Raw genomic sequence first — 20773 nt, forward strand, 5'->3', positions numbered from 1 at the left:
TAACAAATGAGGCATTATTATCCATTAATTATTTGTGAACTTGATACAAATGGATACTTTAAGATGGGTAATTGCTGAGCTATCCAAATTCTGAAGGTTCTTGAGTGATAGAATCCTGCCCTGGTGGGCACGTGGGAAAGAGGACCATATTTTTTAACCCTCAGAATATACTTAACAAAATAGTATAAATGATGACTTTCTATCACTTTCAGAAATTCAACTAAGTTTATGCAGATGCTATTTTTTTATTCTAAGTGCTTTCCTTCTCCTTCTGGACTCCATTTCAGTTTCTGTTGCAGGTTTGGACCTTTGTGGACTTGCTGATGTGTGCTCTTCTGTTTTTTTAAGAGGAAACAGAAGCTGGTAAAGAACAGCCTTCAGCATCTGCGTGTTTTACTAGGTTTCCTTAAACTTCAGATAACAGAACATTGAGAAACATCATCCCATGTCCTCATGCAAGTTGCTTGTTATCTGCCTTGAACTTGTCAAGGCAAGTTTAGCTAGATTTATTTTGCCAGAAGTAAATTAAGAAACACTCTCAGGAAGTCCTTTGCCAATAAACTTAAGGAAGAAGTAACCTCATAGATCAAAACAAAGACAAAGAGATTGGGAAAGAGTTTTCCACATGCTCTTAAAAAGAAAAGGAAATAAGTATTCTTAGATTTTCCTACGGATTGTACAGTTGATGAAGGTATAGTTTTACACAAATTTACAGTTTAACTGTCACACTTCTTAGACTATTCCATTGACATGAAATCTACAAACATTTTTCCTTCATTAGGACTTTTGGTTAGTTAGTTAGTTAGATGAAGAATACTTTCTTACTCAGATTAAGAAAACTTTTTCCCCTCCAGTTGTAAGACAAAACTGTAAGAGTGCTAGTTAGATCCAGAGTATAAAATCACAGAATCATAGGATAGTTTGGGTTAGAAGGGACCTTAAAGGTCATCTAATTACAAAGATACAGGACTACAGATCAAAACTCCTGCAAAGACTGGAGGTCACTGAGTGCATTTCATATTTATTTGTTAATAACAAAGTGAACTCATCATTTTAATTTTACAGTTGGGAAAACTGAAGCACTAAGAGAGCTAGAATCCAGCTTCTAAGGCAACCTGATTTTGAATATCTAAGTTGAGCATGCCTTTCAGAGGTACTGAATATTTGGAAACTCATGTTAGAGCTGAGGGAAATTTGCCCTTGTTCAAAGCTATGCTAGCTATCAGCCCAGGCTTGCCAATTTGAAAGAAAACACTACTAGATTATGAAGCATAGTAGGCTATGAATCTGAAACCAGTTACATTCCTTGTTTATTAAGTTCACTTTACTTTGGTTTTGAGCACTGGGGGTGAGTGGCTCTGTTTCTGACTACAAGAATAGCATTCAGAAATAAGCAATTAAACAGATTTAAGCAGCAACCCTGTGGAGAATTTTTGAGATTATATAATAATCTCAAAAAAACAAAGTAAGTAGTTATAAATTCTGTAACTTAGGGTAGGTCAACACTGATGAGCTCCATGTTCACAGCATTACACTCCAGTCTGGCAGGAAGCCATGCACCCCTGTTAATAAAATGGGATACTTAAACTCTGCTTCTCACTGGAGCTGGTGAATTGGAAATGAATGGCATGCTAACATAGCAATAGAAACTTCCAGATCACCAGTTTTTGTTTAGCAAGTATTAATCTAGGGGAGACCCTCATTGTTACCAGTGGATTTTGAACCTTGATCTGCTGCTTTTCATTTCCCTGAATCACTGACCAGAATACATAATCTTGTGTATACGCATTTCACAGTACAATAAAGCAAGCACCTAATAGCCTGATTTAATACTATAAGATAGTGTTTGATTTAGCAGGTTGGTGTACTCTGTACTGCAAAAAAAGATGTGTCATTTTTATTGATTGTGGCAAAACAGCCAAGTGGGCCTTAACCAGGGCATGTGAACATTTCCATGCATAAGTTGCATATCAGTAGCACATATTCAAAGCAAGTATCTTGTCAAGAGGATAATTTTCAGTGCTACTCAGGGACGCTAAAATGCTTGTAAGAGAAAGACATTTGGCCTTGTTCAAGGGAAAAAAAACCACTATGGTGAGCAGCTTGTGGAGAACTTAGAGTATCACAAGTATCCTCCACAAACATGGTGGGGTAACAGCAAGGCTTCCATGGAAGCCTCTTTGAGTTGCAAAAGAAGAATGTCTTCCACACTGCCAAACCTGAGACTTGATTCTGTCTCCAAAGGCTTTTGCCTTTGCAAAGGATCCTGCAAAAGATCAGAATAGAACCCAGGAAGTCAGTAGCTTGATGATGATTTCCAGCAACTGTCTGGCCTTCTTTCCTCTATTTGTATCAAATCAAAAGAAATGTAAGTAAGAGAAAGCTTGTTTTGTATTGCATTCACCTTAGATTCTTACATAGTATATAAGAATAAATATAAGTCTAGTAAGGAACTAGATCTTTTGGAACTTAATAAAGGAAACTCTCAGATCCAGATAAAAAGAAATTATTAGTTGCTAGTAAGTGGCTTGTTGATAAAACATTAAAAAAGCACATGGTTTAGGTAGAGAATAACATGAAGTATCCCAGGTTTTGTGGTGAGAAGGTCTTATAGTAGAGCCATTATAGTTTTAATAGCTATGTTTTAATATTTACATTTTAATTAGTTATTAATTATATTAATAGCCCTAGAACTGTTGCTTAGTTCTAGAATAGGCCTGGACATTTTTCTCCTGTACATTTTGTATCTACTGACAAAATCCTTATCCATAGCTACATCTCCTCACTGTTAATGAAATACAATTAAACAGTTACAGGATCTTGTTAGCATAAATACAATACTTGGTGTATTGTTTAACTGATGGTACCTAGATAATTGCCAAACAAGGACATTTTTCTTTATAATGGTAAGTTATTATGAAGTAATTTGTCTTTTAAAATAGCACTGCTTTATTGATAACTCCTGTTGTGGCCTCATCTAGTGTGTTTTACTATGTAAAGGGTGTTTTACTATGTAAAGGGGTACACATGGGCTGATAGGAGTTACATTTCACATAAGACATGAAGGCTTGCTGTTATCTGTCTGAAGTGGAGCATGACACCATAACAACTGGTTGCTGCCTAGCCTTCTGATGATATCTGGCAGGGTTATCAATGAATTGTAGTCAAATTTTAAAAAAATCCTGTAAAATATGTAAACATGTATAAGGACTCCCTGCCCTAATCAAGCCAGAATGAGTTACTCCCATTCCTTCTTCTTCTGTCTTAATTAAATATATAACATCTGTGGTGGGGGTGGTTTTATAGTGCCTGTCTGCCTGTAATTGGTGATGCTGTTGCTTGCTTTTGCCTTTCTTCAAGTATTTAGAGGAGAACTAAGTTTGACCCAGTTAGTCTCTTTTGAATCAGGTGTCAGGTTAACTCTGTTACAGCTGAAGAGGAAAGAGGTAATGATCCTTGGACAGCTAAAAAACATAAGACACACTGAAAGATAAATACATTCCAGAAAAAATGAGTATGTTATAGAGAAAATCTGCAGGTTGTGTTACTCAGAAAAAAAAAAAAAAAAGGTGGAGTGCTTTACTTCTGGACAGAGCAGAATAAGGATGTTGTTCTAAGTACAATTAGTGTGGACTTAAAAAAGGAGGATCAGGCCTCACAAATTTGATATCCTCTTCTGAAGACAGGAAAACTAAGTGAGTCACAGCAGGAAAACTATTGACATGATTAATCAAGACAAGGGTAAAGCTTTTCATAGAGGAACATACAAAAGGCTTAATCCCAAACCCAAGGAATAAGGCAAATACACAGTTTAAGTGAATAAGAAGTTAGTTGCAAGTTCCAAAACAGAATGGTGCAAGACAGGATTACAAAGACTAGAAAAGAATTACTGTGAGACTGGAAAGAAAGGGGAATAATGAGAGAGCTGAGAGAAAATAGTCTTTGACAATTCTGTTATGTCACAATTAACAGTCTCAGGGTGACCAACACAAGTAAATTAGTTCCCAGTTCAGTAGAATCACTTGCATCTCACATGACACCTCTAAACACATAAAAGAAAAATGTTCCTTGAATATTAGACATCTGTGAGGTCAGATGAATAGGTGTAATGAATTGAATTGATTATTTATTTTATGGACCCAGAACCATCCATCCTTCATAGCTATAAACACCTTCATTTCCTTTGTGTCCCTACAGCATTCCTGACTGCTGGGAATACTTTAATGCTGGTGCTACTGGCAAGAACTAGAGGCAAAGACAGCATGTCAGTTTTCTTGTGGTTCTAGTTTCCTACTGAGAGCCTCAAAAACTGCCTGGCAGCAGTCCTTCAAAGCCTGCTAGCTTCCTAAGGCTGTGAGCAGACATAATTTGTTGACAGCTCCAAAGGGCCACCCTTCTCTGCTCTCTGCAGGCCAAACTAGTTTTTGTATAGTCTCATTACATGGCTAGGAGTATGACACCACTTCACTATTTGAACAGTCATTCTAAAGACTGAGAAGAGGCTATGGCTAGCTATCTCGATGTGCAAGCATGACTACTTTTAAATAAAAGTAACTTTAATCTGTTGGAAGGGTTCTCAGTCATTTTTTGAGTTCCCAAGATTTCCCTCCATCCACCAGCTGTGAGGTGAGGTGAAGACCCCTGTATCAGATCTGGTTAATACACTAGCACTCTAGCTGTCAGTTAGCCCTACATCAGCATATTAGACTATTAACCTGTTCCTAAAGGAGTATTAGCAGACTACTCACGTCCCTTCAGACTTAGCACTGCTCTCCCCTTTGGCCTTTCTGTCACCTTGTTAGGGAACAGCTGATAACATGGTCTCAGGACAAGTGGAAGTACCTCTCCCCTGCTGGAACTGTTGGTCAGGGCCTCGATGGCATGGATAGGACTTACTGTCCCTGCCCCACCTTCTCTAGAGCATCCCACATCCTGCCATTTCAGCTTCCCAGGGCTGCCAGCCCCTGCCCCAGTGATGCCATAGCAGGGATGCTCTCTAGATTCCCTGAGCACTGCTAGACCCCAGGGTAGATGTTCCAGTAGCTCCTCCCCTTGGCTGTACTAAGATGGTAAGAAAAGCTGAAGGACCCATGTTATCTATTGCTGCTATCTCTGCCAGAGCTGTGTTACAGAGATAGGGGGCTGAAACCTGAGGTGTTCTATATCACGAAGGACATTATTATGAGTTTAAAAGAGATGCAAGGAAGGATAGATAGGCTTATTGTCTGGTCAATTAACTCATATCTTTAAATTTTTTTTTCTGCAGTTAAGGATATGTAGGTGGACTTATTTTCCAAAATGTTAATTAAATGGACTTGGATGGATGAATGTGCTGATGTATTACTGTGAATTACTTCTTGAAAGAATGAAACTTCTTAAATGCATTATGTGACTTTAAACATCTGCCCTTGCCTCATGGAAGAGAAGGGTAGGGTATATACTATTATTGCCTTCCTCTTTTAGGAAAGGCTGGTGTGTCATGCTTTTGTGTTATCTGTTACTACTGCTTTTCTTGATACTCTTCTGCCTTCCTCTTCATCAATCTTGACATGGACCACACCACTGCTCTCTCTGTTTTATGATATTTAAGGAATTTGGTCAATCCAAGATTTAATGTCATCCTTTCCCCCCTCCTCTCCCTGCCTTCTCCCTGTCTGCCTGCCACTGTAAAAAAGGCAATGTTCTCAAGAGGCATGTTTGTAGATTTTCAAAACTTCAGGTAAGCCCCTCCAAGTTTATAAAATACAGAAAGGCACCTAGTTGTGAAGAAAAACATGAGCACAATCTACATTCTTGGCCTGCCAAGGACTGTCACGGGGTTGGTACTATCTCTAGTTACTGCATTCTGACAGAGTGTGTCACTGGGCTGTGAGAGTCTCGGGTGTTTCTGTACTACAGATGGTGCTACTTATTAGTAAATAAATCCCTGGGACAGTATAGAATTCCCTGTAGAGACACTCGTGACAAAGGGTAGTCGTGTGGTAGCCATGGGCACGCTGAGTGGTTTACACTTGAGAAGCCACATGACCGGGAAAATAAACTAAGAGAGCTCTCACATGACAACAATGTAATGAAAAGAACAGAGTGCATGTAAATTTTGGTATGCATGCTAGCAGAGGTGTAATAAATCTGTTCAAAGAATAAAAAATTCTGGTTTGTTCCACTTATTCTGCTCTGCTATCAGGGAGGTTTAGGTTGAATATTAGAAAAAGGTTCTTCACTCCTAGGGTGGTTGGATACAGGAATAGGGAAGTTCCCCGCCCCCCAGAGCAGTGGTCACAGCACCAGCGTGACAGAGTTCAAGAAACGTTTGGACAGTCCTCTCAGGCACACGGTGTGACTCTTGGGGCTGCCCTGTGCAGGGCTAGGAGCTGGACTCGATGATCCTGTGGGTCTCTTCCAACGCAGCATATTCTGTGCTTCAGTGAACCGGCCTTCTGCAGGACCGGTCGCACACGAGCTCCCCTCAGTAAGGCGCTCCCGGACAGGGCAATGCCCTCCCGCTGACCGCCGGTGCGGTCACTACGTGTCCGGGCCCGCCCCGCGCCGGCCGTGACGCGCGGCGGCGGTGACGCCCCATAAATAGCGGGGCGAGGCCGGCGCTCCGCACGCAGCGGCGTCGGCGCCCGTGCCCGAGACCCTGCCCGTGCACCCTTCGGCGGCGGCTCCGGCTCCTCCTTCCGGGTGAGTACGGCCGGCCCGGTGCTGCAGCGCGGCTCTTGGCGGCCGCGGCAGCGCTGGGCGCCGGCCCGCCCCGCGGGGCTGACTCCGCAATATGGTGGAGTGGAGCGGCCGGGGGTGCGGCCCCGTGCGCGGCCCTGACCGCCGGGCCACCCCCGCTGCCCTTGCCCCGCGGGCCCCGCGGCCCGGCGTGCTTCGGTGCGCTGGCCGCGGTTCTCCCGGGACCAGAAAGTCCCGAGAACCTCGTCCGCCCCCGGGAGCGGCGTTGGAATGCCCCATCCCGGAAGCGGCCCGTGGAGGCACTTGGGAAACTGGTGCTCTTTCCTGCTTCGGGTACCGTGGCGAGCCACAGCAGGCTCCGTGGCTGTTGTGCATGGCTTGTCGCGCTGCTTTCTTGCACTTCTCTTCATAGGGAGGGGGCGAATAGGAAAGAAGTTTGTGATGTAGCCTGTGTGCTTTCCTCTCCAGAAACTCTTGCTGTCTGTGAAGTATGCTTGGCCTTGGATTCCAGGCGTCTCGCTCACCTGCTCCAGAGGATGGATCCAGCTTTTGCTAGGGCTGAGCCTATTCAGGGGGTCTCTGAAAGCGTGCAAATTCTAGTTATCTTCCTTGTCTTTAGGAGCACTTCACAGGAAGGAATAACTTCACAGGCTAACTGGGCTGGTTTATTGACTATAATTCAAATGCATGCCCTGCGTGGATTGATCTTGTGAGACACACTACGAATATTGAATAATCCTTAAAGTGATGGCCCTTCTTCCTTTGGAGGCCAGATTCTGTGCCGTTAGCATTTTCTGTTCTGTAGCATGCTTTGTAGTTCATGGTGAAATACAGTTGTACTTCAAGTGATCTGACTTGTAATGCTGTGTGAAAAACATAGCATGTTCCTGCAGGTATTTAAAATCTTGTTAAATTGAATGAGAACTTCTTTGTTACTGCTGTAACCATTGTCTATTACTTGTCTTCCTTGTGTGTTCCACGTACAGTGGTTAATCTCATTACTGGCATTACTTTATGGCACATAAAGTATGTTAATATGTGCAAATATGCCTACAAAATGTTAACAGGATGCCTTTGTTCTTGTTGCCTGTTATGTAATGGGGAAAGTTTTATTTTACCTCAGATGGAATATTAGCATGTTCCTTTTTTTGCTGTCATACATATGAGACAGAAAACTTCTGTTGGCTCTTTGACAAACGTAGCAAACCAAACCTGGCAAACCTTGTAAGCTACAATGCTTTTGAGGACGGACTCCTAGTTTACCTTTTTGTTGCCTTCATTCATGCAGATTCTTCTGGAACTGCATCATTATGTGAAATCATTAATGGAAAAGGTGCTTTTTGCAGATTTAGTTCAGCCTGCATGTGTACATAGGATGACAGTGTGCTTCAATGTGTTCTCCTTTTGTAGTACTGCAATACCCTTCCCCTCCAAAGGGTTCTTGGGGGGACAACTGTTAGTATTTTCTCCATGGGAATACATGTTGGAATGCATATTGAGTACTGTAGATTTGTTGAATGACCAATGTTTGCAATTTGTTTCAGTGGGGAATGTGTAATAATTTAGTCTGAATTAGCATAAAGGAGATTTATTTTCTGCAGTAGGGAAATCAGATGCTCTCTGTGTCACAGGAATGCTGACTCCTTAGCAAGCAGAACAGAGTGAGCCTTAGGTGGGCTCCCTAGAATCTAATCTGATTAAAGCTATTGGTGGTGGGTTCTTTGTCTGACTTGAACATTCTAAACTAGATTTTCAGTGACTTGCAGACTGGCTTTTGTTTGTCCTGGCTCAACAGATAAGTCTGTCTTAATTCTTCTAGAAAAAAATGACTCCACCACCTGGTTATTCATCAATGAACTGCTGTACCTTAAAGTTTGTCTCGTGCATATACTGTACTTGGATTACCTAAACCAGGATTTGGATTTGTAAATTGTTACAATAGAATAATTCTTGTATGCATGATGAACATACTGATCCCAGTAAATGGGGTGGATCACAAGAAGGTTGTTGGTTTCAAAGTTTGGTTCTTAGATGAAGCAGATATGATGCCATAACTCATATATGCTTCTTTCACAGGCTGTGTAAGGTTCAAGACCTGAAAAAATGGCATTGGCAGCAATTGATCCACAGCAGGTATGTCTGAGTTAGTCCTATAATTTCTTTGTCTAGATCAGAAAATAGGAGTCAACTAACACCTTTCTCTTTTAAAACAGAACATTGTATCAAGGGTTGCCAACCTTCCTTTGGTGAGCTCCACCTATGATATGGTGTCCACAGCTTACATCACCACAAAGGATAACTATCCTTATCTGAAGTCAGTATGTGAGATAGCAGAGAAAGGAGTGAAGACGATTACATCAGTAGCCATGACAAGTGCTATGCCTATCATTCAGAAACTGGAACCACAAAGTAAGGCAAAGATTAAGCTGTTGATAACTTTAGTTCAAGTGATTGCTTTTTATATCCAGATGCACTTATGGTTTAACATGGTCATGCTGGTCTTGAACGCTGTTTCGCATACCTGACTGAACCTGTTGCCTGATTTGTTGTGTAACTGATTACATATTGATAAGACTTTAAAAAAAAGGTAATAATCCAGAGTGAAAACACATTCCAGCTTTCATAATACTAATTTGATGGATGACTTTTATACTTTAGATGATTACGCAGTCTCTTGCTCAACACCTTCCTCACCTTTCACCTGGTTTCAGATGCTACTGTTGTGCTTTCTTACACTAAGCACTGGTTAAATTTGGAAGCTGTGTCACAAGGCTGTTGTAACCAGAAGCCTGGTTTCATAGAATGGCAGAGAGACAGGTGTTTGAACTTCTTCTGCCAGTTGCTTGTAAATTATCAAATTAATTTTCTTTGCCTGCAAGTAAGGATTTTTTTTTTTTTCTGGCACTGTAAATCTGCCTTTTTATTTGGCTTTGCTGAGTCAAATCTCACTGAGAAGAGGAAGAAACTGCTTCAAGGGTGTTGTATGAGTTCTTTTTCAAGAGGAATTTTCAATTTGAGTTGTTTTACTAGGGGAAAAATAATTAAAACCAACTCTTGTAATTTCTTTTATAGTTGTAGTTGCCAACAACTATGCTTGTATAGGTCTAGACAAAATTGAAGAGAGACTGCCTATACTGAATCAACCCACTGACAAGGTAAGTTCTTTCCATTTATGTATACTAAGCAGAAGAACCATAAACCCTTCTTTTCTATTAGCACTAAAACCCAAGGGAGAAACTTTTTGAAAAGCTGTGCCTGAAGCGCAGCTTGGAGGCAATGAGAAATTCAAAGATTTATCTGTAGAGCTGTTTGTTGCCTTTGGGAGACCATTAAGGTTTTTTTTGGTTTTTTTTTTTTTTTTAAATTATTTTAAATTGCCCACCACTTGACAACATTTCTCTATGGGTGCAGTTCACGGTGGGTGTCTTTTAAAACTTGAGTCTTTGTCTCTTTCTTGCATGAAGTGCCTGGATTACATTCACTGAAGTTTTTTGAAAACTTCAAAAGCTGTGTGGCGGTCATGTTTTTTTTTTTTTACAAATTTTTTTAGGGCAAATTTTCTCCTAGATATCCAATATTTGTACAAGCTTTAGCATATATTTATTATTTCCTGGATTATGTAGCTCTCACGAGTTAATACTCTTAGTAAATCCTTGAATGTCTTATGGCAGGTTGTTGCCAATGCCAAGGATGTAGTTGTTGGAGCCAAAGAAGTTGTAACAACCACTGTGACTGGTGCCAAGGAAACTGTTGCTCACACGATCACTGGAGTTGTGGGCAAGACAAAAGAAGCCATGCAAGACAGCGTAGAAATGACCAAGTCAGTTGTTAATGGCAGCATTAACACTGTCCTGGGAAGTCGTGTGGTGCAAATGGTGAGCAGCGGTGTGGACAGTGCTCTCACAAAGTCAGAGACCCTTGTAGACCAGTATCTTCCACTTACAGAAGCAGAACTAGGTAAGACCACTTGAAGGTTTGATTTTGTTGGAATGCTTATACTGGAGAGAAGCAAGCAATAATCTATTTATTGCTTACTCATAGTGGGGAAGGGTGCACATGCTTCCCAAACTGTCTTTTGCCTTGCTGATTGTAGTTGCAGCATCTTCACAAGGAAGCAGAATGAAAGTAAGGATTTCTCTATCAGCCTAATCGTGGTGCTAAAGGACTACTCAACAAGCCCTGTATTTGTCTGTTACTAGGCAGATAAAATTGTCTCAGACCTCTTAAGTTTTCCTCCAGTGATCAATTTGCTTCCTTTCTACATACCTAGAGAAAGAAGCTGCAAATGTTGAAGGCTTTGAAGTTGGAGTCCAAAAGCCAAGCTACTATGTCAGACTAGGATCCCTGTCTTCAAAGGTCCGCACACGTGCCTACCAACAAGCCTTAAACAAAGTTAGAGATGCTAAACAGAGAAGCCAGGAGACAATCTCTCAGCTCCACTCCACCGTTAGTCTGGTAAGTTTAAAACTTTCACTTGATATATAAAAGCCATATGTTTGCCTTGGTTTAGAGTGAAGAAAATAGCCAAAAGAGTCACAGGAAAACTGGGATTGCTCTCTGACTAAATCCATTAATACATTATTACATTAAATACAAAGAATTTGCCATTAAGCTATTTTTTTCACCATTCAGGAGAGTTCTAAATCAGGCTAAGCTGTGAACTAATGAGCAATTGCTTGTAACTGCAAGCACTGCAGAAACAGAAGTGACATGTTTGAATTTATTCCTGTTTTGCAGTGCTGGTTTTGACACATACTTCATTCAGTGAAGAAAGTGTAATGAAGTTTAGAAACACATCAGTCCTTTAAATCCTTTTTGTTAGTATTTCAAATTCTTGCTGTCTGGGACTTGCTGTCTTTCTACTTCTATCTCTGAGTATTTCTGGTACTTCAGTAGTCTTATCCCAGCAAATACCTTTATGTACATGACAAAGTGCACATAGAGTCATGGCCTTCTATACACTTTCAATTCCTCCTGTAGAATGCCAGGGAGAGATGGGGAAATAGTTGGAACTATAGTGGGGAACACTACACAATAGCTTAAAACTGCTTTCAGTATTCAATTCTTTGAAACTAAACACACTCTTACACCCCGCAAAGTTGTTTCTACTGAATTTCTGAAGTATTTTATAAGGAGGTTACAAAACAGTCAAGGTAGAGAAGCCCTAAAGGAATTGTTTGGACTCTTGGCTCTACTTCCTTATTTGGCTGTATTTCAGATCGAGTATGCCAGAAAGAATGTGAATAGTGCCAATAAGAAACTTCTTGGTGCTCAGGAAAAGCTTTATCAATCCTGGGTAGAATGGAAGAAAAATACAGGCCAAAATGATGGTGATGATCTGCGTAGTGCTGAGGTAAATAAATGTAATAGATGTACACCAGAAATAAATGTATTTTATCCCATCAAGGTAATGACAAACTAATGGTCCCCAAAGTGTGCAACAGAGAGGCTGGATGCTGAAGCTAAGGACAGCTGACTTCTGAGAACTAGGGGACCCAAACTCTTTAAATGAGCCTACTGGCTGCAAACACTCTGGGTTCACTCTCCTCTCTTGAGAATGCTCATCCTATTTAGCATATTAACCCATGTTTGGATATCTGTATGTAGATTAGCTAGAAACGATTTATGTGATGTGTCCAGACCAGAAATAATGATTTGTCAGCAGTCTTAGGGACAGACTTACTGAGTCCTACACGTAGCTTTCAAGGATAGTTCATTGATTAGAGTGTACTTACCTGCTGTGACTTGTTAACCAGAGTTTAAACAAGAATCTGCTTGACTGTTGCTGGGTAGAAGTTATCAGTTTCTTTTCACAAAGTACTTGAGTGTTGAAGAAATATCTTTGATGCTTCAGACTTAAAACCTCGTTTATTGTCTGCTATAGCTTTATTTCACCTACATCCCCTTTACTTTGCTTCTTTATGTATCTTGAATAACATAAAACTGCTACAGTCATAAAAAGACACTAATGTGCTGTTGTGCTTGTTCTTTCTAGTACATTGAGTCAAGAACTTTAACTATTGCACGGAGCCTCACTCAGCAGCTTCAGACCACCTGCCTCACACTGGTCTCAAGCCTACAGGGGCTGCCACAGAATGTACAGGATCAGGTTTACAGTGTTGGGTCAATGGCAGGTGATGTCTACCAGAGCTTTTGGTCAGCATCTTCTTTCCAAGAATTATCAGACAGCTTTATTGCAGTTAGCAAAGGACAGCTGAAGAAAATGAAGGAGTCTCTGGATGATGTGATGGATTATCTTGTTAACAACACACCGCTCAACTGGCTGGTAGGTCCCTTTTACCCACAGCTGCCTGGCATTCAGCATGCTGAAAGCAAAGGTGAAGGGGAAGAAAGTTCCAGCCAGAAAAACAAACAGCCTGAACACACTACTGAACAAACTGCATAGCACGCATGTACTCTGCTGACTGACCAAAAGAGTGGCCTTACTAAGTGTAGGTGTCAAAAAAATCCATTTTCGCCATTATTTGGTGAACAATTCATAAATACAGGAATAGGGGAATCTACAGGCCAGGACACTTGCACATGAGCTGTATTGTCCTGTGTAGTTAAGCCACTCTTAAAAATTCAAACTAGACTAAAGTGCCTAAGTATGGGCAGCTGACAGTTGTCAAGATGCCCTATTAGTCTGTCAGGCACCTCATTGTGCTTCAGTGGTATTAATACCATTAGTCTAAATGAAACCCACGATAGCTGAAAGCCTTTGATTTGTTGCTTAATCTCTACTAGAATGATGTAAAAGCCTTACATACTGTGAAATGCATTTAACAGCTCTACAGTCTAGCTATATACACTTAAATGCTGTGTTTGCTGCAGATCACACATTTGATAAATATGCATCTGACTATCTCAGATTCTATTGCTACATAATTCCTGATAAATGTTCTGTGAGTGCAGAATGCCAAAGCTGAAGGTGGGGTTTCTGAATGAGTCAGCCGGAGTTAAATCCTGTGACAGTGTTACCATTAACTATACAAATTGAATTACTGTATAACACAGTAACTTGACCACAGAATCATAGAATATCTCAAGCTGGAATGGACCCATAAGCATCATCAAGTTTGACTCCTGCTCCTTGCAGGACTACCTGAAAACTAAACCATATGACTAAGAGCATCATCTAGATGCTCCATGAACACTCTTCAGTGATTGACCAAATAATTATCAACACATTTTTTAATATGCAGTATAAAGGCAAGATTCATGCTGTTTGTACCCAGGTGCCTGCTGTTGTGTGTGTGTGTTTTTGTAGCCATCGTTTTGTAACTCATTTTTGTACGTTAGTAATAAATGCTTTAGTAGCCAAAGCCTGTCTCCTTTGTTTTAAAACAATCTAACTTGCTCTTCTGTGACTCTCTCAGACTGGGTCCAGCAGAAAGCAAGTTTGACATGCAAATGATGTAGATGTGCGTTGAAAATGTTTGTGTATGTATTGACGGATAGATAAGATACTGCTGCAGCATTTTCTTCCTTTTGAATTTCTATGTATCAGTGCATTAAGTCTTAGCTTTACTGCTGCTTTTGCTGATCTTTGCTGTTGTCACCTTTAAACATGACCTAAGCTGTGAGCTGCTGGATATTCTAATATTGAAAAGACATGGATATGGACAAAAGAACTCTCTCATCCCTTCACAGTAGGTGTTGTATGTGCTTGACATGGCCATCTATCTGTTTAATCTTCTGACTCCCTATAAACAGTGTTTACTTCTCAGCTGCATCGCCAGTTTTAACTTAACTTTGTCCTCTTGAACGTGAGCGACAAATGTATGTTAACACTCAACTACTTCAGTGGAATTGTTGTCAGTAAGTCCTGTGGACCCCTCCACTGGAAAAGAAGTAACTGAGAAATAAGCTTTCTTGGGTTAGGGCTGTCCAGGTAAGCTGTATCCTTTTTCCTGATGCATGCCCTATACAACTTTGGGTTGCAATCATCTAGTGTAGCAATGCCAGCCACCACTTTCAAAGAAGTCACCAAATAGTGAAGCAAAAACGCAGTTCAAAGAAAACTTACGCATAGTCACACATTGCTACATGGAACAAATACCTCCACCTGGCTTGATGTAGGCACTAAAGCAAATTTCATGTTGTCCAGCCTTTTAATGTGAGAGGATTAGCTATTAGATCAGGGTTGGCCTAGAAGTGTGAGGAAGACTGTTTTAAGCACAGTATTAAACAGAACTGTAGCAAAACAGGATTGCAGGTAAAGATTCTGTAACTTACAGCTTTTAATAGTCACCTTATATAAGGGCAGTGCTTAACATGAAATTAACATGAGATGATGAGACTCCTTTCCAGCTAGGACCTGAGTTAAGACTTCTGGAGACATAGCACATTCAGGAATTAATTTATTTTTAAGTGTACTTTACTATTGCGTAGATCCAGGAAAAATAACCTTTTTATCTCCACTTGCAATAACACTTGTAGAGTGCATCCTAATAATATCTACTATTGTAGATATTCTCAGAAACTGAATGGAACTAATTAGTGGTTGGAGCAGTAGGCTGTTCAAAGAAAGGAATTCACATTCTTCTGTGCGTATTTTAAAGTCTAGTTGCTCTAGGACTTCATCCTGAGGTGATCAATCAAATAAGATAGTCAAACTTTTAAATGTCTTTTAAGGACTGAGAAATAAACAGCGTCATCTGTTAGTAGTTAGCATTAGTGCAGGAGCAGTACATTGTGTCTGTTCTATCTTCTGTTACTGGTTTGTATTCTTGCATGGCTCTCCAGCTTTACTAAATCTCAGCAAGCAGATGAAGTGGAAAGCAAGGAAAACTTGTTACCAGCCCAGACCTCCAAAGCACTTCTTCCTTACCATGCACTGTTGTGTGGCTTCTCTTCATGGCAGCTGACCTACAACTGGTGGCTGCAAACAGGGCAAGACCTGGTTAAATGCTTACCTAAGTGTTGGGCTCTTGTGTCATACTGTTGTGATAGGTGCTTGTTTTGTTGGATGCTGCCCACCCCCCAAATGTTTTTAAGTTTCTATCCACACATACACAACCCTCCGACCCCCCCCATCAGAATTAGCAATTCTTCCCTAGTGGAAGAGACGGCTGAGTAATAGCAAATTTGTATGTTCCTGTTTTTTTTAACTATAATAAAGTTCTCTGATTAAGATTATTAGACTCTGCTAATAAGGAGAGCATTGAATGTTTAAACTGATTTGCAACTGTAATTGCTTGGGTATCTTATTGCAGGTAATTTAGCATAGCATATTCCAGACTCCAGTCTAACTGCAGCCCTACAGACAGAACTTGGGATTTTTCTCTAGTGCAGCTGGAGAGAGGGACTATTAACATGTCCACTGAAGGCAAGAATGATGCCTTCCGAAGTCTTGTCTTTCTGCTGCTGTTTTTGAAGTGAGGAAGCTGAGGTGCTTCCTCACAAAGAAGGGAAAGCTAAGATACTGCTATCTTATCTGTTTAACTCTGTATTAAACAGCTCAGTTACACTGCACAGAAGCTTGCTTCCTCTTAGTCTAAAATAATGTTTGAGGATATAGCTTGGGCTAGAAAACTGTGAGGTTTCTCTGGAACCTTTTAAAAAAGGTAAGACCAGATGTGTTGAAAATGATAGGAAGTAGATTCAACTATTTTCAACAAGGCAGGTAAACTAGATTTAATGGAAGAATATCATAGGCTTCTAGCGTCACAAAATCTGGGATGGTAAAGGTTAGAATACTAACCTGATAATAAGATCATTATCACTTTTAAGGTTTTTAGGGTTTATTTAGAATTCAGAAAATTACTTTTTCTCTTTTAGAGATCACTCAAAAATTGTTCATGTTCGTTGACATTTCCTCTTCTCAGGTGGATTTAACAGAGAACTATTACTCTGTCATTGCTGCTAATTGTTTTTTAGAAAAGCTTTCAATATAAGCATTTGTAAATAGCTCCATATGGTATACAAGTTTTGCAAACATATTTATAGCATTGGTCAAAGCCAAATTACAAGATTTGTATAAGGCCTGGAGTTGCAGTTAGTTTGCCTCAATCTAAAGAAAGATGTAAAAGTTTGGAAATGTCTCCTATTCTTCTAATATTTTTGCAATAATCTTTTCCAGAATTCAACTTAGGGTAATATTTTATAGCTAGTAAAATAGGTGAAAGGGTTTGGGAACAACTGATTAATTATTTCTCATTATTTAAAAAAAGCAGTAACTACCACCAAAAGGCTTTTTTAAACCCTCAAAAAGATGAAACAGAACCAAACTTATTTTTAAGCATCCTTGGTTAGTAATTTGCATGATCAAAGAGTCTTACATGCAGCAGCTTGCTAGAGGTATTATGCACAATATTTTGTTAAATGAATTTATTTTCATTTATTGCAAATTCACGGCAATTTTAGTTCTTTTGGATAATACAGTCTCTGATGACTAAAAATAAGCGCTTGTTCTGAAAGCTCACAAAATGACAACACTATGTCAAAATGCTAGTGGCTCAGTTCTAAAAATTTAGCAAAAAAAAAAAAACCAGATTGAAGGTGTTAGTATTGACATCAACATTTGTATATGAAGACAACAAAATGCCAAAGTATTTTTTTGCACTGTTCTATGTAGGGATTTTGCAAGTATTATATCTTTGTAAATGATTTACTGAATCATACAGAGAAATTGCATGAAGAAGAGTTATATCTAGTCTTACTCTTTTATTGCAAGAATTGAAAGGAAGTTGAAAGAACGCAGTGAGTCAACTGTGAAAAGTGGAGTGGAAGCGAAGGTCTTTTACATAAGCAATCCCATGACACCAAGGGCTTTGCATTATTTTAGTTAGACTTGTGCTGATATATTTTAATAGAATTTAGCATGGTCAGAACTGAGGTTAGTCATATTGACATCCAGTTTATTTTACTCATGCTGAGATACATTCCAATTTGAAATTCTCTCATGGCTATTGAAATTTTACTATTATATTAAAGGAGTCAGGTTCTTCTACTGCATGCGTTAAGAAGATGAAGAAAGCAGAAACTTAAATTTGAGCAATTACTCTGTTGTCACTAAGAACAAAATGGATGTAAGTAATAAAAACCTCTTAATTGTATGATAGAGAAAATTCTTATTGAACATGGCTGTGTCCTGGTCAATGAAAACACATAAAACTATCCATTTGGGCACATTCTTAAAAACTGTATATGGACTACTTAACTTTTTAGGATACCTACATTTGTACTGCAGTATGAAATACAAGATCATGTGCTGATACTGGGGAAGCCTGTTGCTTTCTCTGAGTACAGTAATGAGAATTTTAGGAAAACTACCATAAGCAGAAAGATGCAAGATTATTCTTGCTGGTAGAAAGATGTGTTTCCTGCATTCCTAGTGCCTTTTAATCTTTTGGGAAACAAAAATTACTCATCTTATTTTGATCAAGTTTAATTTCCCAAAGTGGTACATGCATTTCGTGATATTCACAGCAGTGCCTGGTTAGTCACATGCTGCTTAAGTTCTTCTAAAGATCAGTTTTAGTAAATAATTAATATTTCAAAGATCCCTGGTGTCCAGTGACAACCTACTCTATAAGACCAGTAAATTAAAGTGCAGTGTCTCTGGGTTGTGTACAATCTGGTAGCTGAAGCAGCAGTCCCTTTATTTGATACATTGTCTGACCTTCTGACCTGTCATCATAGCAGGCAAAGCATAGATTTTTCTTGCTTGCTGTCTTTTATAAAAGTAAGTCATAAGGTGTTTTGCAGTTAGGGAATACATTAAAATGCCTCTTCAGTCAGTGCTGAGCTTAAGTTATAGAAATGCCTACAAGCTGCTGTTGCTTTGAACATGCAGAACCAAGGTCCTGTCAAAATGCAGCAGTAGTTATTTGCTGATACTGTGTCTGGCTTCAAGTATGTCACATCACCAACATTAAAACTAACCATAAACCATATTACAGATGTGAATATTTTTCACTTGGGGCAAAAAACTTATGAGTAAATTGCTTAATTTTATCCCATTTTTCAGAACTGCCTAAGTAATCTAAGTCCTACTAAGGGGACTTAAGGGTTGAGACTTAAGCTTCTAAGTGTCTTAGCCAACATTTTTAGAAGTCTCTAACATCCATGTATCCTGATGTCTTTCTGGCAATTCCTGAAACCATGTGCTGCTTAGCAGTACAGAAACATGCAGGTAAAACAGAGGCCAAAGTGAGATTGCTGTTCCAGGTATTTGTTTCATCAGAAAAGGTCTGATGCAGTAGGCAGGCAGAGCAACACAGCAATCCGTACCAATCTCTTCAAGGCAGATTACTTTGTATAGTCCATTGCTTCAGTGAAAAGAAGAAAGGAAAAATTAGTTCCAAAACCTCCTTTCGTAATTTTCTTGTCACCAGTTTCACTAAACTTAGTCCACTACATTCAGCTTTTTTCCATCTCTACTATAAAATCCGACCTTCTTAGCAACAGATTTCCGTCTTGTGTGGTATTTTTAATTTGTCTTAATGGTTCCCGTTTCCTTTGCGCATGAGCATATTTCACTCTGTAACCAGGATGTTTGGTCTGATTTCTAGTGCTGCTGAGCACCTTTGTGTCCTGTTTGCAGTGAAGGAGTACTGGACAAATTTGTTTAGTTTTACTTTTGAATTGATTGAAATTTCATTCCTACACAGGTTCCAGATTTCACTATTACAGACCTGTCTTCAGAGTCAGATGATGTCCCCGACATTTTGGATTTGGATGAAGAGGATCAACAGGATTTTTCACGCACAAATGGTCCTTACACTACAGGGCAAAGAGCTGACTAGAGAAGCATAAAAATGTCTTTTTGATACAATGTACCTTTGCCATGTTTAATTTAGAGTCCTCCTTTTTAAAGATGAACCTGCCTAGTTTAGGGATTATGGGGATACTTTTTTAAAAAATCAGTACTGTTTCACTTAGCTGCATCAAAAATCTGGGGTTTTCAATGTAAGGAATGCATGCTACATGAATTGGTTAGCACGGGTGTTAGGCTTCAATCTACAAGCCAGGTATAACCTAACCAGTATATCCAACTACTCTGATTTTTATTGATGATTTGTTCTCCTGCTGGTAGCAGCCATGAGAACACCCCAGTGCTTTGCATACAGGGCTGCCAACAAAAGGAGTTGATGAGGATTTGCCCACTTTCAGTCTATGTGAAAAGCAGTGCTGCATCCTACCTCTTTGCTGCTGGAAGGGGTAAGAGACTTTGTCTATCTCAGATTTTCTCAGGTTCTTTTGTTAGGCTCTGCACCTACAGAGCTTAGACGCTTAGAGCTTTCCTTTGGCAAGACTGCTTTATGCACAAAAGGACTTCCTTTCTTTCCACATGCCTTCTGTGTGCAAGTATTTTGGCTGTCATGATGCTATAAGTTGTGGCGCCTGAGATTAAAGGGAGTAAATGCTTCAATATTAAAGTGTTTTGGGTATAAGAATAGTATTTAAATAAGAAAGAGGAAGAGATTGTAAAAAGAAATGAAGAATAGAGAGTAAAGAGATAAAGGGCAAAAGAAAATTTGGAAAAAAAAATAGGCATTGAATGTAAGGAGAGTTCTGGCGACAGTGATTTTTAAAAATGTTTTAATAAAATTTCAATCAGTTGTTTGCTAAGGGCTGGTGAGTCTCCATTGCTCTCTCACAGTAACTTCCGTAAGAGTTGGGGAGAGTGGGAATGGGACTGGAGGTGGACTGGTTAACATTTCTTTCCGAGGACCAGGCCGAGCTGCTGTCGCAGCGACCTCTCGGTGTCGTCGGTGTGACTGCAGCGCAGTGCCGGGAGCTGCGGCAGAATGCCGCTCTGCTGCGGCCGCGGGGACACCGCTGTGCCCTCGTCCTGGGACACCTGGCCTTGTGAGGGCCTGGGAGTCTGGTCACTGAAATGCCTTGGAATAAAAGTTTGAACCGCACAGCACGCTTGCAGTGCGAGCTTTTCTTGTTAGGGTATTTTTGGTTGTTTTTTAAATTATGTTTTGTTGGGGTTTTTTTGTTTGTTTGTTTGGTTTGGTTTTGTGATTTTTGTTTGTTTTGTTTTCTTTTGCTTTTGGCGTTCTTTGCTTGTTCGGGTTTTGGTTTGGTTTGGTGGTGGGTTTTTTTTTTTGTGGTTTTGTTTTGTTTGGTTTTTTTT

At 39.8% G+C, this 20773-nt stretch overlaps 1 protein-coding gene and 1 long non-coding RNA gene across 3 annotated transcripts; one reads left to right on the forward strand and one right to left on the reverse strand.

The window, feature by feature from the left end:
* Positions 1-5202: 5202 nt before the first annotated feature.
* On the reverse strand, positions 5203-6609 carry LOC128821868 (uncharacterized). Its single transcript, XR_008441258.1, has 2 exons — positions 6241-6609; positions 5203-5571 (listed from the first exon to the last, which is right to left on the reverse strand). It is a non-coding gene; the product is annotated as an uncharacterized LOC128821868 (long non-coding RNA).
* Positions 6610-6619: 10 nt separating this feature from the next.
* PLIN2 (perilipin 2) lies at positions 6620-20560 on the forward strand. 2 transcript variants are annotated; one of them, XM_054003235.1, is made up of 9 exons: positions 6620-6684; positions 8758-8814; positions 8895-9090; positions 9754-9836; positions 10353-10634; positions 10948-11136; positions 11900-12034; positions 12677-12967; positions 19299-20560. In XM_054003235.1, exons 2-9 carry the CDS (start codon positions 8785-8787, stop codon positions 19431-19433), a joined length of 1341 nt encoding a protein of 446 aa, XP_053859210.1. In that variant the 5' UTR covers positions 6620-6684; positions 8758-8784; the 3' UTR covers positions 19434-20560. The 2 variants fall into 2 exon arrangements, with proteins under 2 accessions (XP_053859210.1, XP_053859211.1); XM_054003236.1 differs by lacking the exon at positions 19299-20560 and having other exon boundaries at positions 12677-14006.
* Positions 20561-20773: the final 213 nt, after the last annotated feature.

This window comes from Vidua macroura, chromosome Z (genome assembly GCF_024509145.1).
Source record: "Vidua macroura isolate BioBank_ID:100142 chromosome Z, ASM2450914v1, whole genome shotgun sequence".
Classification (NCBI taxonomy): domain Eukaryota; kingdom Metazoa; phylum Chordata; class Aves; order Passeriformes; family Viduidae; genus Vidua; species Vidua macroura.

Coding starts and splice junctions, on each gene's coding strand:
- PLIN2 (XM_054003235.1), top strand. CDS start 8,785: ATGGCATTGGCAGCAATTGATCCACAGCAG. Junction 9,837..10,352: donor TGAATCAACCCACTGACAAG/GTAAGTTCTTTC, acceptor GTCTTATGGCAG/GTTGTTGCCAATGCCAAGGA. Junction 11,137..11,899: donor TCCACTCCACCGTTAGTCTG/GTAAGTTTAAAA, acceptor GCTGTATTTCAG/ATCGAGTATGCCAGAAAGAA.